At 40.8% G+C, this 22,207-nt stretch overlaps 1 protein-coding gene across 2 annotated transcripts in view; it reads right to left on the bottom strand.

Moving 5' to 3' along the window:
* gng13b (guanine nucleotide binding protein (G protein), gamma 13b) overlaps positions 1 to 10,581 on the bottom strand; it is a 14,704-nt gene extending 4,123 nt beyond the window's left edge. Inside the window, exons 1-2 of one of the 2 annotated variants that reach the window (XM_046039184.1) lie at positions 10,189 to 10,581; positions 1,070 to 1,196 (exon numbers count right to left, since the gene is read on the bottom strand). In XM_046039184.1, the coding sequence (XP_045895140.1) occupies positions 1,070 to 1,167 (98 nt within the window). In that variant the 5' untranslated portion in view covers positions 1,168 to 1,196; positions 10,189 to 10,581. The remainder of the gene's footprint in view (positions 1 to 1,069; positions 1,197 to 10,188) is intronic. The other variant, XM_046039194.1, reaches the window with a different exon arrangement.
* Between the last annotated feature and the right edge of the window lie 11,626 nt (positions 10,582 to 22,207).

Here is a 22,207-nt window from a genome sequence, read left to right as displayed (position 1 = left end):
AAAATCATTCTTCTTACCTACAAAGCTCTTAATGGTCAGGCACCATCTTATCTTAAAGAGCTCATAGTACCTTACTACCCCACCAGAGCACTGCGCTCCCAGAATGCAGGGTTACTTGTGGTTCCTAAAGTCTCCAAAAGTAGACTAGGAGCCAGAGCGTTCAGCTATCAAGCTCCTCTCCTGTGGAACCAGTTTGGGTTCAGGAGGCAGACACCATCTCCACATTTAAGAGTAGGCTTAAGACTTTCCTCTTTGATAAAGCTTATAGTTAGGACTGGCTCAGGTGAGTCCTGAACCATCCCTTAGTTATGCTGCTATAGGCCTAGACTGCTGGGGGATTTCCCATGATGCACTGAGCTCCTCTCTCCTCTACTTTCTCTCCCTCTGTATGCAACCTCATCCCATTATTGCATATTACTAACACAACTTCTCCCCTTTCCGGTAGTCTTGTGCTTTCTCGTCCCTCTCCTCTCTCCTCCTATCACTTCCTGCAGGTGTTTCTGGCTCTGGAGCTGTGGAGTCTGGATCTGTGGTTGCGGGTCACCTGCTGCCCCCGTGTTCCTGCTCGACACCCTCTGCTACAATTATTGGTACTAGTCCTATTGTTATTATTGTTATTATAATCATTAACATTACAATTATTATCATTAACACTACTATAAATATCTGTACCATTTTTCATTCAGGCTATAGCAACATCACCTTTACTGTCTGTACCTCTGGTTGTATATTGTGTAGGCTGCCCCTCCCCCCCCCCTCCCCCCGTTCCTCTCTTGCCCTCTCTCTCTCTCTTTTTTCCCAAAATGTCCAATTACTGCTTTGCTTAAAAATGCTATCTTGTAAATGCAGTAATGAATCTGTTGACTTCAAATCTTCAGTAGCAAACTTGAATGAGCAACTTTTAAATTTTTGCACACTGTGTCTAACTACATTTTTTAATGTTTTTCAGTGTAATGTATTTATCAAAAACAAAGCGATTTTATTTTTGAGCTCACAGCTACTTGTCACAGTTCTTTTGGGGCTTGACCTGTGTGAAGCTGTTTGTGGAGCTATTGAACTAACTACTCACTCAGTCACTGTTTTGGAGGACTTCTCTCGTTTGAAGGCCAGCTGGTACTTGAGGCTCTCCACCTCCTTCTTCATCTGGGGCAGGTCCATCTCATCCATGGCTGCAGCTTGATGTAGGGCCTTTCTACCTGAATACAGCAAGAAGGCCAGAGTTATATTTATACAGTACATAACACTGTTAAATAGTAGGCAGACACACGCAATACACCTGTGCCCTGCAGCAAGAACACCAGGAAGTACAGATGATTTGTAACTGCTGCTAAGCGATTCCACCTACAGGAAGGGAGAATAGAGGCTGTTACAAACAAGTGCTGCCAAATCTGGCAGACCCACTTAACACCACAGGATACATTCAGTTGTCTTCTGTTGTGTGCTCAGGGCTTCATGTTTCCACTTTAGGAAAGGTTCCACAGCTTTGATAAATATGCCAAATTTAATTACATTTGCAACCAACATGACAGCAGCACATCAATTTTCTGCAAATGTTGGTTCATGTCTTGTATTTTTCAGGTTTATTTTTAGTACCTGAAGGGAGATTAAAGTATTAATATTAGTTTATTCAAGACCAACACTTATTAGTATTCTGGGTGTATACATGTACGTAGATATGTATACAAATAACTGTAGTATATATTGTTTTATTTTATTTTATATGTTACCATATTTTAATTAATTCATGTGTAGCATGAAAGGACTACAAACTTTCTTTAGTCCATGTATTGTATAATTACAAATAAGTTACCTTGTAAAGATTATTTTTTTGCTTCAGTGCCCAAAAAGAAGAAAAAGGACAGCGTGTACTTATGCTGCGTCCCATTTCTTCCCATTTGCCCTCGACCCCCCCCTCCTATTGCGTGTGCCTCTGAAATGCAGTGGTGTCCCAACACAAAACTTCACTCTGTGAGATGAGTGTTTAGGCGTCCCTCTCATCCCCACACCCACTGCATTGTGGGCTATCTGAAGCAAAAAAAGAACAGCACATGTGATCCTCCATTACAGTGATTCCCAACCAGCGGTAGTAGTAGGGGGTAAAAATTGTGGCGTAACTCAACTAGCTGAAATACCAGAACACTATATGTGTGATTGAGAGTATATAAAAGCAAATTAGCAAGTGAAGAGAGGATTGTACCTTAAACAAGGGGAAAAGGTTTGGTGTATAGTGGAACAAATCTTATGGTAGGGACAACTGAACACATAGGTTGGCATGTGGAGCAAGCAATCAAATTTAGAATTTCACCAAGATGCCACACCCAGGATTTGCACAAACAACCTTAATCATCCTATTTCAAGGAATACTTTTTTAGAGGTTCCAACATGAGCACATTACAGTGTACTGTCATGTGTTGTGTGATGCAAAAGATCCTGTTTGTATGCTTTCCACATAGCAGGCCCTTGTCATTTAATGGCCTCAGTGAGGTAAGGAGGGTAGAACACACTTGCAGCTATCATTTACAGCTGACAGGAAGGGTGTAACAAGAAGTACTTTATATATTTTTCCGCACCGGTTCTGTTTATGACACCAGTACTTCTTGGATCTTCTTAAGATTGGATTTTCCAGGCAAATCTTAAAAACCATAAAACTGTATTATGCTGGTTGGGTGGTTCAGATTTTTGTATTCAAACATTACTCCCTCGACACAAGCTGTAGAGATTAATGCATCAGTGATATGCACTTAAACAGGTCATATGCATTTCGCCTAAACTGCAAATTTAATAGGACGAACCATAATTAGCAAGACAAAGTCCATCCTATGGAGACTGAACTGTAGTGCATTTTATAATGTCATAGGTTATTAGCTGTAATTGAAGTTGAAGATTGATTATTGTAAGAGAAAATTGTTGAGAGCATGAAATTGTATCATATATCATGTAATTTGTCATCACATTATATATTATTTAGCCATGTATATATGTTGATGAGAGAATAAACGCTGTGTTGCAGTTGCAAATGTTACAGGATTGTTATTTGTGGAAACTAAAATCACGATGTACAGTTATATGATGTTTTCAGCCTTCTAGTACACTTCAGTGTTGGGCGAGAGGGAGAAAGATACACGTAACTGGGTCAAAGTCATTGCTAACTACACTTAACTGCAGTCCTGCACTTCTGTATAAATGCACTGTGGCATTCAGGTTAGCTGTAAAGGATTCACAGAAGATTTTGTCAAAATCTTTTTAGGATGTTAATGCCTTAAATGAATATTTCCACATTTACTTCCACAACGCTTATTCACTTTTTTTGAGTATAAATGAGTGACACAAGAAGATCACCGCTGTGTACGAGGAGCTAGAGTCCAGATGTGGTTAGCCTAGCTTAAGATAAAGACCGGAGAGATGGCAACCAGCTAGCTTGGCTTTGTCCATAGTGAAATAATACGCTTTGCAGCAAGTCTAAATCTCACAAATACGTTTGTTTAACCCAACACAAATGATGAAAAAAAAAAGTAGTTTTATGGGGAATTACTTGCTGAAACTATTCCAAGAGCAGTGACTACGCACAGCTTCCCAACGTCATGTCACCACATTGAGTTTTTTTTTTTTTACTTTGGACTGAGCAAATTTACCTGTTTTCCCCTTATTTTCAGTCTTTATGCTAAGCTAGGCTAAACATGTATTGGTCTTGTATAGCCAGACCTCTCTCAGGTCTGACTGAACCCATTACCATTCTGCTATAGGGGGAAAAAACAATCATCTAGACTCCCCCCTTCAGCTCTGGTAAACCAGGCACAAAACCGCATTATGTGAACTATTCGGCAAGGGCTTGTATGTAGCGATCTTCTCATCTCACTCACAAAAGTAAGGTGAATAAAATGTTAAAATATTCCTTTAAAGCACAGTATATTTAGGATTTTACATAACCCAATGAGGCACACACTTGGTTGTGAAGGGTTACAGTGAAAGGAAGGGTGTAATGTATTTTGGGCCATGCAGTTTGTTCCTCTGTCTCATGTTAAATTCAGTAAAATGCTTTATCAGTTATTTACAAATAATTCATAATTGGACTTGAATTTGTAACTCAGGATAATACCAAGAAAGCCAAACAGGCCAGTGGTCAACTCTCCACAGCAATATTGTCTCTTCTGCTGCGTCTTTTTCTTTGTCCGTTGCTCTTTCCCTTCCTCTCTCTCTCACTGCCCACCCACGCTCTGTGTCCACCATACCCTCTCAACTCCCACTCTTCCCCTCTTCTGTGTGTACTTGTGTTTGGGTACCCTCGAGTGTGTGTGTGCGTGTGTGCGTGCCTGTGCGTGCCTGTGCGTGCCTGTGTGAGTCATTTGAGGATTCGGGTGAGCCGAGTGCTTGTCTAGTCTGCACATAGAATCGATCTCACTGAGGTGCTTCAACACAGAAACAACAACGATATTTTTAAGGGACATTAAATAATACTTGATATTATGCAATAGTCCTTGATGACAGTTTAGTGAGTGAGGGGGCATTTTGAGGCAGGAAATAGCAGCTCTGAATTCAACACCTACTTCACCGCATGGTCAGGATGCTATTGAAGTACATAGACCGTAACAATCCAATAGACATTTGTTGTATTTCAATTTAAATGGCTCCGAAACGCTCTACTTCTATTTTTAACGCGATGCAGAGTAGTTGGACAAATGGGGAGATACAGTAAACATAAAAATCTAATAATAAAGAAATATACATGCATCTACATAAAATATTTCCCTACAGACATCACATATTAGAAAGCAATGTTCCATAACAGAATATACCGTGAATTCTGTCTGTTACGTGAAAAGTTAAAGATAAAAGATAAAGATTGCAAACAAGCTCTAATCAATCATCTGTCTGAACAGCTAAAAGCCTTAGGCATGCATTGCTAATTGCTGATTTCAACACCAAGCTCCTTTATTTTTGTTTGAAAGTCTTGGTCACATACGACAGCAATTAAGACACAAGAAAAGGTCTTGGTTCATAAAAAGTGAGAGCCATACGAGCATTTAGAAATACAGAGATAAATTTCTAATGACATAGTGAGGTGTGTGTATGTGTGTGAGTGACTATGAGGGAAACGCCAGGCGCAATATTAGGCTACATGACAAATGTTGTGTCGTACCAACAGAGAGGCAGAGAGAGGCAGAGAGATGTCCTGGCTGTCCAGGTTTCAGGGCATCCTCTAAGACAACAGGAGGACTGAATGCTTTCCTCTTTCTAACTATCACTCACCATCTCCTTCATCCCAGTTATCCCATCTCTCCCTCTTTCCCACTTTCACTTCTATTTGTCTACTCAATCTATCTCTTTCCCCACCACCTTTCCTGTCTCCTTTTCTCGCTTCTTCTCTGCCAGTGTCTCTGTTTGTCTGCCACCCTTTTCATTTTTCTTCTAATTCATCTCATTCTCGCCCTTTTTTTCCACACTGTCTCTGCCTCAGTATCTGTCGTGATCTTTCTGAAAGAGGGATGCACCAAGTTTTGGGGTAGACTGAGATAAGAATACAAAGGTGGTGGGTGATGGTACACCGCATACAGCTGCCAGAAAAAACAAAATCAAACTCTCTGAATCAACTACATTGATTTAATATTACGTTACTGCAGCTTTCGCCTCAGTCTATTAGCAGGATATCATGTAAGTAGCCATGACATAGCATATTACAGACCTCTTGACAGAGTTCTCATTTTAAAATGAGTCAACTTAAAACATTAAAAAGTCAGCTGGAGGCAGCATTTTCACCCTACTCATGAAGCTAGCTTTAGCTAGCTACAGCGGATAAACTAGCGACATTTGTAGTCGATATAACAAAATCAACTATTGCCAGTTAGAAATGAGAAGCCTGCTTTTGTCTACCTCTGTCTGACCTCCAGGATCAATTATTGTAATTGGAAAATATGCCACCATCATTGTACTTTGCATATAGAGATACGAAGTCATGGTGTCATGTCCAGTAGTTTTGGTAGTATGAGGTTTACTTCACATACGTCAGAGAAATCGCCATCTACAACTTTGGTTGGTAGCTTTTAGAAAATGCAACCTTCGTGATTTTAAAAAAGTTAAACATTGTTGTCAATGTTAGAACAGACAGCTTGACAGGTGTAGCAACAGTAACTGGGGCGGGTTTAGTGAACAATGGCTGCCTGGCTTATGTTCACAGGCAACCTTGAACGTAAACTGAAGGTTGACATACAAAGCAAAAGACTTTGGCAGTAGAGACCGTATTCACATCCTGCATACCATGTGTGGTTGGATTTAGGCAACAAAAGCACTTTGGGTTAGTGAAAGATGTGGTTTAAGTTAAAGTAAACACACCATGTCTTGTGCCCCTGGACGAAGTCACTGTTAACGTCAGAAGTGAGCCAGGACTGAACCTGATCTTAATCAAGCGCTCAACATAACTATACAATAATTTTATCATGCTTTAGTTGCTTAGAGAGGACATTGAATGAAAATGAATTATAAAATATGTTGCATGCCATGTGAGCTCAGAAGAAGGCTCAAAACATCCATAAGAAGCTGTCCGAAGTCTGAAGAACGTCTTTACGTATGTGCCACCATCTTGGAGCACACAATCCATTTCTCATTGTTCTGTACAAGCATGGTGAAACAGAGGTGATTTTGGTGTCAATGTAAGTTGACTGTCTCCTATAAAATTTGTGTTTGTAACAGAAATTCAGATGTAAAATGTGTCTTCAACAAGGACCATAAAACTTGAAATTATTTGACATTTTTTCATTTTTATAAATAATGATATTTCTATAATCTGTGATTAAACAACTGTAATTACAATACTAGGCTATAAAAGAAGGCTTATGTAGTTATTGTATGAATACATTAAATCAAAGCGACGTTTTTGATCATGCTGTCCCTCCTTTTTCTCCTCTAACTCATCTATCTACCTGCCTGTTTTCATTATATTCTCCCCATTCTCTTCTCTCTCCATCATGTACCTTTTCCATTGTCCTGTCTCCTTCTCAAATTACCATTTGCTCAATACCACCCATGAACATATGCTTATCTTCTGCATCTCAGCCACACACACAGCTAATTAAAACCTGAGCAAATGTTAAGCCTTTCCACTCAATATAAACATTTTATTTATAAAAACTGAAATCATGGAAAGAGTACCGTTGTTCTGTGAGGTTTAAATCAAAAGGATTAGTTGAGTCAGGTTTCCCTCACTACAGTATCTCACTTTCTTCCTTTCATTGCTTCCGATATCTGTTTTCCGTCTGTTTCCTGCTGTCTTGCACAGATGCCGCCTCAGTAAGAGCTCCCTGTCCATTTTCACAAATTTCCAACAGTTAATCCTTTACTCCACACATTAGCAATCTCTCTTCTCTGTTCTCTTTGTTGCCCAGCCAGGTTAGTCATGTCCAATTATGGTTACTGAAAAAAAAAACTTCCAAAGTAATATAGCACTCATGTTTAAAGGTGCTCATGTAGTTTGTTAAGACACCAATATATCATTGACACATTTATTGTGATTCCTTGATGAAATAATGTAAATAAACCAATCTCATAAGCCCCCGTCTGCTTTCTGTCACATAGACATCATCGGCTTCCTAAAAGGTTCTCTAAGTGTACTGAAGAGAATAAACATGTTAGAAGTCTTCTTTCCACTGGTGTTCCCTCATCAGCCATCAGGAGAAACTAAAAGCTTTGCTTCTTGTTCACACAGGATGCAGTAAGAGGGTTTTATTGGCTGTAGCTTACTGGCTTTCAACTCCCATGTTAATGTGTTTTACAGGGATACACAGTGGAGATGCATTGCGAGCGGTGTTAATAAAAATGTGTAGTGTAGCATTTGATTGGGTGTCTACATATGCTGAATGAGCATATGACGACGCCGAGCAGCAGTGTGTGGTGTTTGGTTGAGGCTCGGGTGTGTATGCAGTGGTTACTGTGGCGGATATTGAGCTGCAAATCTAAACTGGGACACTTTTGCCATCAAGGGGGGTCAGGTGTGCCTCAAGATTGTGCTCAGGTATGGACGAGGAAGAAGAGCACGGTAATTACATTTGCTTTATTAAAACTATTCTTCTAATGAAACGTCTTCTTCTTCTGCAGCTCCGGCGTATTTTGTCACAGGTCATAAATAACTCACCAGGCCTCGGAAATTTGTTGTTCAATCATAGTGTGGCTCAACATCTAATTCATCATTTTGTGTGTGTGTTTTTTTAAAAGTGTGTGGGTGTGTGGTGGCAACTGTGGGGTGGTTGTTTTAGGAGAGGGTATGTAGGTTGCATGGTGATTTGGGTCAAAAGCATCCAGAGATTAACCTCTACCCCCTCTCTCCTCTGCTGTCTTCCCAGTCTCACACAGTCTATATAGTGTCTGTTTGCATGTAAGTGGAGCAGGTGGCAGTTTGAGGTAAGCTGCTACCACTGCTTAATGTGTTGAACCGCTCTGTCTGGCATCTATGATGATGGATGAGATCGCAGCTAGAAGAGAAAACCAAAGGTGGAAGTGACATTTAAAAAAGTGAGTGGTATAGACAAAAAGAAGGAGAGATACAAGGCTAAGAGACAGATGAAGGGAAACAGAGTGGGAGACTATTCTTGCCTCTATAGCTACTGCATTGTAAATAGAGACTAAAAATAGAAAGGAACAGGCAGAGCTCCTCTGACCAACTGAGTGTGGACACTAAGATAGAAAGAAGAGACTCCTTGCTGTTAAACTGAGGGGGAGATGCTGCTGAGGATAATAAATGCCAGATGCTGACAGAATATGTTTGAGCTTTTACAACCAGCTGATCTGCTCTGCAAGTCAATGAGCTCTGAAGCGACTGGGACCAGTCCAGCTGATATCACACCAGCACGGCCCTGCCTACAGGGGGAAATGTTCAGTCGATCAGATCTGATCAATAGGCTAGAGCTGGACTGGGTGGAGTAAATGTTTTTGTGTTTGTCAGGACACGCTAAGGTCAGTTGTTATATATCTGCCCGACTGTTTCGTTATTGTGAGGAGCCCAATCTTCAGGGCCAGGGGTGGGGCCTGAGGGTCAAAAGGTACTAGGCAGTATGCTCGTTAGTATCATGGATGGATTGCTGAATGGGCCTACCCTTCAATGGCATGTTGGAAAGTCAATCAAATGAGCACAGAGATAGGCAAAAAGACTACAAAGAGATGCAAAACGACACCAAAGAGACAAAAACCAACCACAAAGAGACACAAAACGGCTATAAACAGATGCAAAACGACCACAAAGACACACAAGGTGACCACACAGAGACGCTAAATGACCACAAAGACGCACAAAACGACTACAGAGACTCAAAACGACTACAAAGACAAAACGACTACAGAGACTCAAAACGACTACAAAGAGGTGTCAATTGACTAAAAGACAGAAGAACCACAAAGAGATGCAAAATGACCAGAAATGAAGCATACATTTAGTGTCTCTTTTACTCTGGGTGTGTTGTTTCCTATGCAGGAGGGTTGGGGGGGGGGCTTTTATATGTCTGTGCCAGGGGCCCCTTGTCGCATAACGTCCATGGCTGTAACCTATTTGGAGTTGCAAATAGCAGTTTGCATTGATATTATTTAATTTTGGAATATTAAATGTTGTGTACTTGGCATGACTTAATTACACTGAATAAACAGTGTAACTCTTAACAACATACAGTTGTAAATGTGAGTCTTAACACGTTTTTTTAATTTTACAAATAAGACAAGCATCTTCTATTTTTATAACAGGGTCAGGAGAGGCCAGAGAAAGATGAGAGGGAAATAGAGAAAGAGAGAGCTGAAGGAGGAGGAGGAAGTGCAGAGGGAAAATGTAAGTTTTATGTAATTCTTCGTGGGTTCCATATGGCCTTGTATTGAGGTGTGTGTGAGTGTTTGTGTGCGTGCGTGCGTGCGTGCGTGCGTGTTGGCAGCACAAAGTGTGAAATCGTCCACCCAGATTGTTGCACTTTGTGACATACAAACTAAAAATGACTGTGACATAGGCCTTACCTGCATGCACAGTCTCGATGATTATTTTTGCCTGTAGCGGGCTAAATGACATCTAGGAATTCATTTTTGGGCCAATTTGATGCCCATCGAAATTATTTTTTGCTGCAGAAAGGCCTGGTTTAGATTAGAATATTACAGGAGACCCCACTGTGCACAACAGTGAATAACTATAATTTTATAATGTGGCCACAGGAGAGTCGCGTCTGTTACCTCACTGATGCGCCGGTGGAGGCTGTTGCTCTTTCCAAGTCTGCCCGGTGCAGTTAAACCGGAGGGAATGCAGAGAAGAAAGCTGGACAGAGGATTTTATTTCCCAGCTAAAAAACAAATAACAGCAGACTTAATGTCCGTGGACTTTGTTTATCACGAGGAGGCGGTGCGTACTGTCAGTATCCACTGGAAAAGATAAAGGGTAAAATCCGCAGTCTCCGGAGTAAAACAGACGATGACGACCAGTCTGAGGCTGTCTGGAGTGCTCGAGGAGTCTCTTCTGATCCGGTAGTCTGCCCGGCACTCCGATTTGTTGTTGCTGCAGAAGCTGCCCGAAAATTAGGAGGGGGGATAGGAAGCGGAGAAGTTAACGAGCTTGGCCGGTGCGCGCTCCGTCGTTCACTGCCCGCTTCTCTGCTGGGATCCTCCTATATGAGCGTCCGTGCGTGTGTGCTCGCGCGCGTTAATGCGTATGTGTGTGTGTGCGTGTGTATGTGAGAGAGAGTGTTCCCTGAGGATGCGTTTAGAGAGTTGCCCAGGCGAGGCGGAGGAGGGTGTGTGTGTGTGTGTGTGGGGGGGGGGGGTGTTAAGTAGGTACCACAGTCAAGGTAGGAAGGACTGCAAACTGTCACTCTCTCTGTGTGCATGTATGTGTGCAAGTGTGGACCCTTTTTTTGCCCCTATTGCCAGACTCTGGATTTCTGCCCTAATATGGCCACTTTTAGCTCCATCTGCAAAAGGCAGATCTAGGTTCTCACTGACAGAGGGGAAAGCTTATTTGGGTTTGTTTTATTTCACATATGAGAAATACTGCATTTGAGCTGAGAGACCACAGAGGAAGAGTCATCTTTTTTGACTCTATTGCTTATTCTGTGATTATGTTTTCATGTGTAATGGGTTTATTTGTGTGTGTGTGTGTGTGTGTGTATTACGTTAATAGAATTTCATATGTTTTACTCTCCCAGTCTGCGTGGTGCATAATCACTTACAATTTCAATAGAAATCTCAATAAACACACAGGCACAATGATCCGCATAGCAGCACATTTCAACTGTTCAGGTGTCCTATTGAGAGGGAAAATGCTTGATTCAACAACAACACGCATGGAAGAATGGACGATAGATGTAGTTTGTTAGATTTTACATATTAATAGAGAACTCGGTGGAGAACCAAATTTAACCGGAAACCAGAAAAAAAAGAATTTTCTATGGAGAAGGTAAATGTGCTCGCTGCTGAAAATTCATGGATGAAACATTTGCTAAAGTTAAAATTGTAGTTGAAGTGGCAGACCAAATACAAACATAGACAGTAGCGTTGAAGTGTCAGTTTGAGTGTAATCATAGTGGAGTTGGTGTCAGCTCAAGTGAAAGTGCTGAAAAGAGCTGGAGATTCAACGGTGTTGGGCACTGAAAGCAGTGGAAATGTCAGTCAAAGTGTTGGGGACAGGTATTATTGTCCTTTAAGTGTCCTGTAAAGTGTATAAACTGAGAGACATGTCAGTTGAAGTGTCTGTTGAAGCGTAAGGGCATTTACAATTTCCATCAACAGCAGTTTGCAATGATGAACAGAAAAAAAATGGCCATTAGCATGGAAGGTGACAGCTCCATGGATGAAGAAAAAAAAAGGTGCCACCAACAAACTCAAACATAAAACCCTGGGGGGAAAAGACATTTTAGATCTGCTTTTGGTCAAACGCAAAACGTATTTAAACATTTACTTAAGAATGGGAAAGGGAACTGATTTGATTAAATATTATATCATGTTTTTGGACTTTGCACTCAGAGCAGGGCAGCAGTCCTTCCTGGTATATCATCAGTGCTGATATCCACTCCTGGCTATCAGCACACTGTTCTTCAGATAGGAGTCCGGCAGACAGCTCTCCTGAGCAGGGCTCCATCCCTGCTGTGATAACATCATACTAAATTACTTTCAGCCCAGTGTTGCGCCTAAACTGGCCATCCCAAAATCTTGTCTGTGCTGAATCAGCGGATTTGAGTAAGTTGGCACCATCTGTCTGGAGATGTCTTGTAATGTGAGACAGAACTCTGGACTCTCTCATTTAAAGTCTCTAAAGGAACAACGGCTTTACACGATGACATGTTTTAAAGGAATACGTGGACATTTTAGGAAATAGGTTTTTCACTTTCTTGCCAAGAAGACTGATACCACATGTCTTTACGGTTAATATGACAAAAAAGACAATGGCAACAGGACAAAACAGCTAGCCTAGCTCTGTTCAAAGGTAACAGAATCCATACATGCACCTATAGGGCCACACCACCTACCTCTACCTGTGAGTGACACAGGCCTACTTTGCTGAACTGCTGCAGATTGAACATGTGTGGTGTTCAGACAGACAGAGTTGCTGCTGCAGCACTCCTTCACTGCATTAAAAGCCTTGTTAACAAATGAATGGATTCTCTCCACAGAAACACTAGAAGGCAAATGGATACAGGTAAATGTTGGGTAAATGTTTATACTTTTATGTCTGTGACATATTCTATAGATATGGGCATTGAAAATGTAGTGATAGGTATAATGTTGCTGGTATGAGGTCCATATGATGATGAAGAGATCATTTTCTCTGTTTATTTTTGCTGAGAACTATAAAAAATGGGCACGAGACCAACTCATTAGATGATCGCTGCAGTCACGCCTGAGCTCACACGGTGTGGCTGCTCTAAGCTTATGTTAATGGGTAGGTATCGGCGAAAATGAAGCCAATCAAAATCTGACCCTTTCTGTAATGTAGCCTACTCTACTGTTGTGTCCATATCACCCTGCTAGCATTGAAGGTCTTCTTTTCTTATTGACAGCTGGGCTCCCCAGTAGGAGTTGTATAACAGTGAATGCTTCTGTGATGCGTCCTCTCTCTAGCCAATTGTGTCATGTCAATTTCAGGAGTCAAATTCTCCATGCTAAATGTTAAATATCATATCACCAGTTTAAGTTGATCAACATTATAGATTTGAATCAAGACCCTCAGTGTTTGGATCGGGTCACCAAAAATGTTGCTCCCAAAACAATTGCTTTAAATATCTTGTACACACTCTGGACACACACACACACACACACACACAAAGGCATGGTTCAAGTGTACCATAACTTATCTCTAAGGAGCACACTCTGTAAATTGGTTTAGTTGATCCCATCACAAGTAGACAGCTCAGCACAGATAACACACAGTGAGGATGCATTGGGGTCCAGGTTCTGGACAGTTTGCTTTCCAATGTACCTCAGACTACAGTTATGGTCTGCTTTGTCAATGTTATAGTGCACATAAGCCCAGAAGAACTTAAGACCTCCACCTTCCAAATGCTAAAATGGAATTCCAATGTTTACTCTCCTTTTAGTGGGCGGCATGGTGATGCAGTGGTTAGCACTGTTGCCTCCCAGCATGAAGGTTGAGGGTTCTTGCCCCGACCTTTCTGCGTGGAGTTTGCATGTTCTCCCCGTGTCTGCTTGGGTTCTCTCCAGGTGCTCCAGCTTCTTTCCACCATCCAAAGACATGCAGACTAGATAAATTGGTGACCCTAAATTAAACTTAGGTGTGAGCGTGAGTGGTTGTTTGTCTAAGTGTGGCCCTGTGATGGACTGGCGACCTGTCCAGGGTGTACCCCACCTTTTGCCCGATGTCAGCTGGGATTGGCTCCAGCCCCCCTGACCCTGTACGCAGGATAAGCTGTTGACGGTGGATGGACTCTCCTTTTAGCTCAGTTTTTGGTCTCCACCAACTCCTGAGGGAAACATTTGGCTCTTTAGCCTCTAAATGCAGCTAGTTGCTAACCTTGTCTGTCTGCTGGTTGGTGCTGGGCGGGTAGAGCACAGTCCATTTTTTCACTTAAAACAGCTGCCTGCTGCAGCCAGAAAGGATACTATCAAAGGGACAGAACACCAAAACAACAAGCTGAAAGATGTTATAAAGGTCCGAGGAGCTGACAGGAACTGCAGTAGGATGATCATTTGTTGCAGCTTCATCACGGCTAGTGACCCCTTTCACCTACAAGTAGTCATGTGATCCATTGTTAATCTAAAAATATTGATTGCGGCTGCTTTAAAACAAAGTTGATTTCTTTTTCTCTGTTAAACACTGGTAATGGTTTTAAGTTAAAATGTAACTCAGAACATTTTTAAGCAGCCATCACTGTAAGCTCTTGCCAAACATGTATTGACCAAGACCACTGTTGACCTAATTCACTCATATATCAGTGCTTTTGTGTCAGCATGACAGGAGAGAGCCTGGTAGCCACCCAATCAACGTCACTGCCGCTGCACCATGCTCAAATTCACACCTAGCAATGTTAGATGTTGTCCCAAGTCACTGATCTGGTTTTAGTTAATAGAGCGTCAGGAGCTTGCAGCTCCAACGGTAACAGTTAGTCTGCATTTCAGCTCAAAGACGTGGGCTCAGGCTGCTGTATCTGCAGGTATCCATTGTACTAAAGCTGACCTGAAACGATACAGCAGTCAAAACAGCAAATCCCCAAATTACATCTATATGTAACAGTTTAAAGCATTTTTAAACCATAACAAAAGTTCCCATGTAATTATTCATTTATGTATGTATGTATACAGTAAATCCAGGATGGATGCTGCAAAAACAGGACTGAGAGATGACGAGAGGAGAACCCCCTGGAACAGATATTACACTTTACAGGCTCCATTAAGAGCTGTGACTATCACAGGGAGAAGTGATACCAGTATGCTGGCCAGATGAAATTAATCCTCTTCACCTCTCAGGGTCATGGTCTTCCACTTTTGACATCCCCCTAGAAAAAATCCATTTCTATTCAACGGCGGAAGATTTCCTGTACCTGCCATCACTGTGCTGCTGGAGCCAGAGTGCACACTGGGAGCACAGGCGGTCAACCACTTTCACAGAAGGTGTGAAATGGCCTGGAAATTGGCTGTCTCGTTGTCCTAGAAAAACCATGAAGAGTTTTTTTTTTCTCCTTGACACTATTGATTCCCAAGAGCAAAAGGCAAAAGGTCAGCTTAAGAACTGTGCTGCTCAGCTTCACCTGTACTATGCCATGTCAGCAGAACGGGAAAAGCAAGATGTACTGATGTTAAAACTTGGGAGCATTCACATATTGGTGAATTACAGAAGTTAAGAAAGTAACTAATTGATAATTCTCTGGGAGATTGTCACTAAGAGCGACACGTTTTACGTTACACATAGTCATCAAAGTGGTGGACAGACTGAACAACGGACATTGCCATCCCTAGAGCCACGCAGCTAGCATGGGCAAAAATATCGATTAGCACAGATTAGTCTGCACTGGCTACCTCTTAGATGTTGTTCTTGATTCATTCACTTAAAACAACCGTTCTATTGTTTCTTGTTTCATGTATATTTATACATATATTTGGTATTTGTATTTGGAGATAGCAATAAAAGGTTTTGTCTAAACTTATTTTCTAAAGTCAAAGTTAACATAACACAACATAACGTTGCTCTTATTTGGTGGATGTAAATTACTATGTCAATTCCTGCATTGTGTTTGAACATAGAATGAGTGGAGCAAGTGAACTGGTGCTAAATACTTCTGTAAGTGGATCTTGGCCCTGACAAGAAACCTTTTTATGGCAGACATTTTGACATGACATCACAGGAAAAGCACGGGTGAAAATGTTAATATTAATGATGGCTCGGCTCCATTTAAGGCAGCCTTTGTAACAATCAGGCCACCCAGCAGTTTCTCTTACCACAGAGAAGGCTCTGGAACCACCTCCTGGCTTTAGACCTTTGACGAGCTGTCTGTAATCCAGGATGTCTCCACGCTTTCACCCGTTCCCATTAATCTTATGACATATTTGATGAACGGTCACAGCCAGTAAAGAGGGTCTGGATTAGATTAGATTACGGCTCTTTGTGTAAATGTGCATGCTGTGGTGATATTGCATACTATGTCCTCCTGTGTGTGTGTGTGTGTGTGCGGTGTGTTGGGATTAGACATCCTCCAACAGATTACCGATGCTCCATTAGAGAAAGTCTGCTGGTTTAATAAGACCAGTTCACCAAACACACTGGTGATCAGAACCTTTTACACACTGTAACACCAAACGCACAGATGCACATGATGATTAAAATAATGGATAGAATATAGTCCTCTAATGACAAGGAGTGAAGACTCATAGCATTAAATTAACACTAATTTAATGCTATGAGTTTACAATTTAAATGCTCTGTCATTTTGACACAGACGTTTTATGTTTTGAGTTAAACGTGCAAAACAACAAATAATGGCCTACTTTGAAGAGTTAATGCCTCTGCTCGCGTGCAGAGAGGTGAAGCATACATAAAACTGGAAAATACACACACACACACACACACATACACATACACGGGGCAGCCGTGGTGATGTGAGCACCAGCAGCACTTAGAGACAGGGTCTTACTCAGCACTGATCATTAATTCATGACGAACATCTCAGATGGAATCTCAGATCAGAAACTTCAGCCTTACATTACTGGGGGGGAAAAACTAACAAACTAAATGAATTGCATACATTGACAGATAGACAGGGAATAAACGGATGGGATAGGGTGGCAGAGAAGAGAGCACACCAGAGAGAAGGCTTCATTTGGACCAGTGAATGAGTGCCCGTGTGTTTCTAAAAACATCCACTCTTCCACACCATGTCCCGTAAAGGGAATATTCCATTCCAGCTTTAAGCCTTTCTCATATTTCCTCTGCACTCAAACTTTGAACTACCCCGACCTCCGCACATATCTGCCGCTTACAAACACACACACAATTAAAAAAGTTTTATTCTAAACACAACAACAAATAACTGCCTACTTTGATAAGAAAAGCTGGACGGAAGTTATATTTTTGCCCCATCTGTTTGTTTCTTTGTCGCATATTTCACATCACTATGAATAGAGTGAACAATCGAATGACTTAAATGACAGTTTCACAGGAAAGCCAGCTGTTAATGTGTTTATAATATGAAAATGGAGCCCTTATGAAAATAGGTTAAATCCTACTCTCTCTTTTCCTCCTCCCCATCCTCTGTCCCTCTTTCCCTCCTGCTGCTTCCATCATCCAGCTCCTCTTACCCCCCCCACCCACCTCCAGCCCTCCTCTATTGTGTGCCTGGCTGTGTCTCTGTAATCCACTGTGTCTCTTTGTGGCTGTACATCATGTGGCTCAGCTGCACTTTTGGCCCCTAATGGACCCAGTCAATGGGGAGAATTGCCACCCTGTTGTCTCTATCAAGGTCAAGTGTGTGTATATGACCGTGTGTGTGTGTGTGTGTGTTTGGCGGGCAGGCGAATTTGTGGAATGTGTGTATTGTTTGTTTGCAGAGAGAGATAAGTATCCATGTAGGGGTGCAACTAATATTAGTTGTATTTCAGTGTCAACTCAATTTCACAATTAATCGTTCAGCCCTAAACTCAATTATCATATATTATTTTTTATTTTTTATTTTACTTGCTGCATTGTTGTGTTTGTGTGCTGTTACTGTATATTAAATTATACTTTATGATGGCGTTTGATGAAAAGTTAAAGTATCATAGTTCGTAAATTTCATCTGGAGGGGGACTTGAATCTCCCAATTTCATGGCAATCTGTCCAATAGGGGTTTGAAATATTTCAGTCTTTCAAAGTGGGGGACCAACAGACCAACACTGGTATCCTTTATTCCATGCCGCAGCATAGCTGAAAATTAAGAGAAACTTGCAATGAGTGCGCCTTAATACTTGCTTTAGGTATGCATGGCTAAATAAGCAACAGTCAACATTAAAGTTAAGAAAAATTAATTCCTTAAGTAATATTTAATCTGCGTCATTAGGACGCAGATTAAATATGGGTGTGGGTGTTGTTTGTTCAGATTAGATTGACATGATCTGGCAACATAAACAAACTGTAAGTGAAGGCTGCTTGTGGTGGTGAGAGAAAGAGAGTTCAGACTGAAAAGTGCGGGCTGTTTCCAGGAAAAAAGAGATTCACCAACAGTGGCTTAACTTTTACAACCTCTCAGATCCCACTAAGAGTGAGATTAAAAGTAAAAAGTAAAAAGTAAGTTGTAAAATAGGACTTTCAAAAGACCCCTTCAAGTCAGAAGCAATAGTAATATCTTACTACTATACAACAATACTGTGTGTATTTCCCAATATGCTCTAATATACTAATTGTACTTTTTGCATTGTGTGACCTTTAATATGTTTTGACCAACACTTTGGTAAATTCAGTATAACATTTCAATGTCACATCCAAAAGCATGTTTCATGTGTGAGAGGTAGGAAGACAGAGCTCTGTGCAAACTGTCAGCTGTTGCTGGCAAGGTTATCTGCTCAGAAGGAGACAAGTGTTTTGTGAATGAAGGCTGAACCGATGTGACACAATGAAACGTTTTGTAATTGCACATTCAGAGACTCTGGCAAAGATATTTTGTACACGCTGTCAGCTGTTTGAGGCATCTTATCAGCATGAAAGGAGTGACAGCCTTTTGAAAATGAAGCTGAATCACTCTCTGCGGAGAGCCTGCTCTGCTGTTATAACACAGTGTAGTAACCCGTCCAAAACATCTGCCTCACAGAGACAAAGGGGGACGGCTGCATGTGTGATTATGAGTGTGCGCTGGGGGGGATGGAGAGGGAAGTCTTGTCAGTGCTGTCCCACAAAAAGAAGATAAAAGTACTAATGGCCTGGGCTTCCTCTAATGGAACGCTGAGCTGTGTGTGTGTGTGTGTGTGTGTGTGTGTTTGCACGCACACGTCAACAAAGCTGCATTCAAAACGTCTCTATTCATGGCTGCATTATGGCATTCAGGCCTGGTCTTTTTCTCTTTCTATTTACAGCTCCCTCCCTCCCTATGTACATGTGGGCATCTATTCACATGCACCTTCTGTTTCCAGGCTGCAGAGCTGCACGGATCCATGTGTGGTGCTTCTTTATCGCCCAACAGAGGCTCTCTTCCCGCACCTCATCCCACAGACATATCATATCACGCTGCTGTGAATGTGAACAGAGGTTAATTTTTCTGTTGATGCCCTGAAATGATTGACACCATAAATATATGCTATACTTTAACTTTACTTGAATATTTTATGCTACATCTCACTTCTGCTTCATTTCAGAGGGAAACATTGTCCTTTTTACTGCTCTACATTTATTTTATATATATACCAGTTACTACTTTCAGATGAAGATTTTACATTGACATATGACATGCATATTTTTCTTTTTTTTAAAGCACATTGTTAAAGATTAAACCAGTGGTTCCTGCCCTTTTGGCTCGTGACCCCTTCAAAAAAGCAATGTGTTTAGTTGTATTTTTCAGTTTAAAAGCATGCTATTATAAAAACAATGTGTCCAATCCTTTTTCTTCTTTCAGACTCCATTAATTCGACTCCTCAGACTTAATCTTGTGACCCTTTGGAGGGGACCTGAGCCTTATGCTGGGAACCACTAGACCAAAGCCAGTAACAATCTTATAGTGTCATGTATAATGATGTAACAAGTACAGGGGCCATTTTCCTGTGTGTCTGAGGCAGGGTTATTAGCTCTACTTAAACCAGCTGCAACATAAAATGCTGCTTACATAATCATACATTACTAATTATAGTCCAGTAATATAATGTGTTAATGATAATATAAGAGCCATTTTTCAGCATTAAGTAAATGCTGTTGATAATAAGTATGTACTTGTACTTCAGTAAATGAATGGAGGAGACTTTAGGTGTTTACAGGTGTTTACATTCTTCGTCATGTACCATAAGGAATGACAGTATTAAGCAATAGCTCACGTCATGCTGTTGTATTCGCTAATTATATCACAGTTAAGGGGCATTATTTGGCCCATCGTGAAGCAGAAAGTCTGTTACTAGACCTTTACCACTTTGTGAGGCATTTCACTGGCCACTTGGTTTGCTTTAGTTAGCACCGCATGTCGTTTCACAGACGTCTTTTCCGGAGATACCTGCTCAAGGCATTCCTCCGTGGAAAGTCCTCGCAGGAGGTCGAAGTTTATATTTGGAGTATCTAGCTAGCCAGTTTGCTAACGTTACTTTCTAACGTTACTTTGCTGCGTGGTTAAACAAATCTGTGCAAAGGAATTTGACTTAATGGTGGTTGTGCACCCTCATCAAACCGCTACTATGAACCAATCAGATTGCTTGATTTGAGCTACCTGTTTTAAAATGATGAGTAGCCTAATTTGTTCCACTTTAACAGGGGCAACAAAACTGACAGGAGAGGCAGTGTGTATATGTCCATAACACTTCTGACCTAATCAGCAAAAATAATTTAAATCAGCTGTGTAGGTTTACCATGGGGGGTAGGGCCTTTAAATGTGAAATGTTTACAGACATGTCATAGTAGGACTGATAATATTAGCAATGGCTCTGTTCTATTCAAGATTCCCAGCCAGGCTTGACAGTATGAAAGTGAGCCAGCATGAACAATAACAGCACCCTGAAAGTGAAGCAGCTGAATGGAATTCAACCGTCAGTCAATTTCTTATTTACACCTGTGATTTTCCTGCTGTGACATTTTGATGTATAGTCCTTGAGAATGTCTGTTACAGTATCTACTAGATGTGGTAACAGTCAATACATTGTTAAATTTTAAGTCAATATGGATGAAAAGTTTAGCGTTTGTGTCACTTTCACATTGTCATCTTAAGACCCTATAAATAAAAAGGTACACAAACCACCATTAAGTGGGGATTTTAGTGCAATGCTAAATACATCTAGATAAGCAGCGCCCTCTTCTGGTGAAAACAAGTTAGCATAAAGCATCAGAATCAGAAGGAGCTTTATTGCCAAGTATTGTTTCACACATACCAGGAATTTGGTGTGGTGATGAGGTGCTACACGTAGACAAACATACAGTCAACATAAATAAATGTAGAAATATATAAATATGGAATGGAAGAACAACGTTGCAGATATATACATGTGCATTATACATTCAGATCCTTTTTTTTTAAAAGATTTTCTTAAGAAGTAGGAGAATTTTCTCAAGCCATAAAGGAACACTTAATCCTTTAGTGTTTTACAAATTCACAAAATACAGAGCTTTCACTGGACAGGAAGGGGGTGAAAAACTGTATTCTGAAACAAAATGAGTAAGTAAAGCTAAAGCTGTCAGACAAATGTAGTAAAGAGTAAAGTTGCATAAAATTGAAATACAGTAAGTACAGATTTATATAAAATACTTAACATGCACTATATACTCTTTCTATACATTCACCAAACCTCCAGACACCCAGGCTAAAGCGAAAACTTAATAAAAATTGTTCTTCCACCTACATAACCTTTTGATCAGTTTGTTCCCTGCGACAGCCTCTAGACTTACACACACTCATGCTAACACACTTTCCTTGTCATGTGCTGATGCAGTTCAAGGAGTGAGAGATTTTCACAAAGTATTTTTATTTTATTCCATTTCTTGCACAATCTGGTAATTTATCAGTAGGGTGCTTTGTACCAGAGCTGTTTGTTAAAAGCACTTCTGAAATACGCTTGACTTGCTGCCACCTTCCCCATAGAATATTCACAGTATGGGGTAATCAATCAGTCAGTAACACAAGGACTTCATCTGCTGAGTGCATGAATTTATCTAGATGGCATAGATGTACAAATGTCAATAAAAAATATTCTAAATACTTATGAACAGAGAGATGCAAGATGTCCACAACCATAAAGAAATAATTTATTTTCCTTAAATCTATTAATAATTTCTTTATGTATATTACCTGCCTGGGGTTCTCAAAGTGAGTTTCCAGTAGTTTGCAGTGACTACATATGACCACATCATTTAACTTTTATGATTTGGCATTACTATTGTAGTAATCTTATAAAATTATTTCAATTATAGGATCGCACATTATCTTACAGGATGTAACAGAATGAGAGACGGATACATCCAAATATCCGTATCTTCAATGTGGCCAAGATGAAGGAGATGGTTGTGGACTTCAGGACGGGCAGGACTAATTTAAACACCATTTACATCTGGGGAGAAGAGGTGGAGGTGGTTGAAGGCTAGCCTACAGATACCTGG

Source organism: Micropterus dolomieu, linkage group LG02, assembly GCF_021292245.1.
Source record: "Micropterus dolomieu isolate WLL.071019.BEF.003 ecotype Adirondacks linkage group LG02, ASM2129224v1, whole genome shotgun sequence".
Lineage (NCBI taxonomy): Eukaryota > Metazoa > Chordata > Actinopteri > Centrarchiformes > Centrarchidae > Micropterus > Micropterus dolomieu.
Note: the sequence above shows the minus strand (reverse complement) of the source record. Positions and strands in the feature narration are given on the sequence as shown.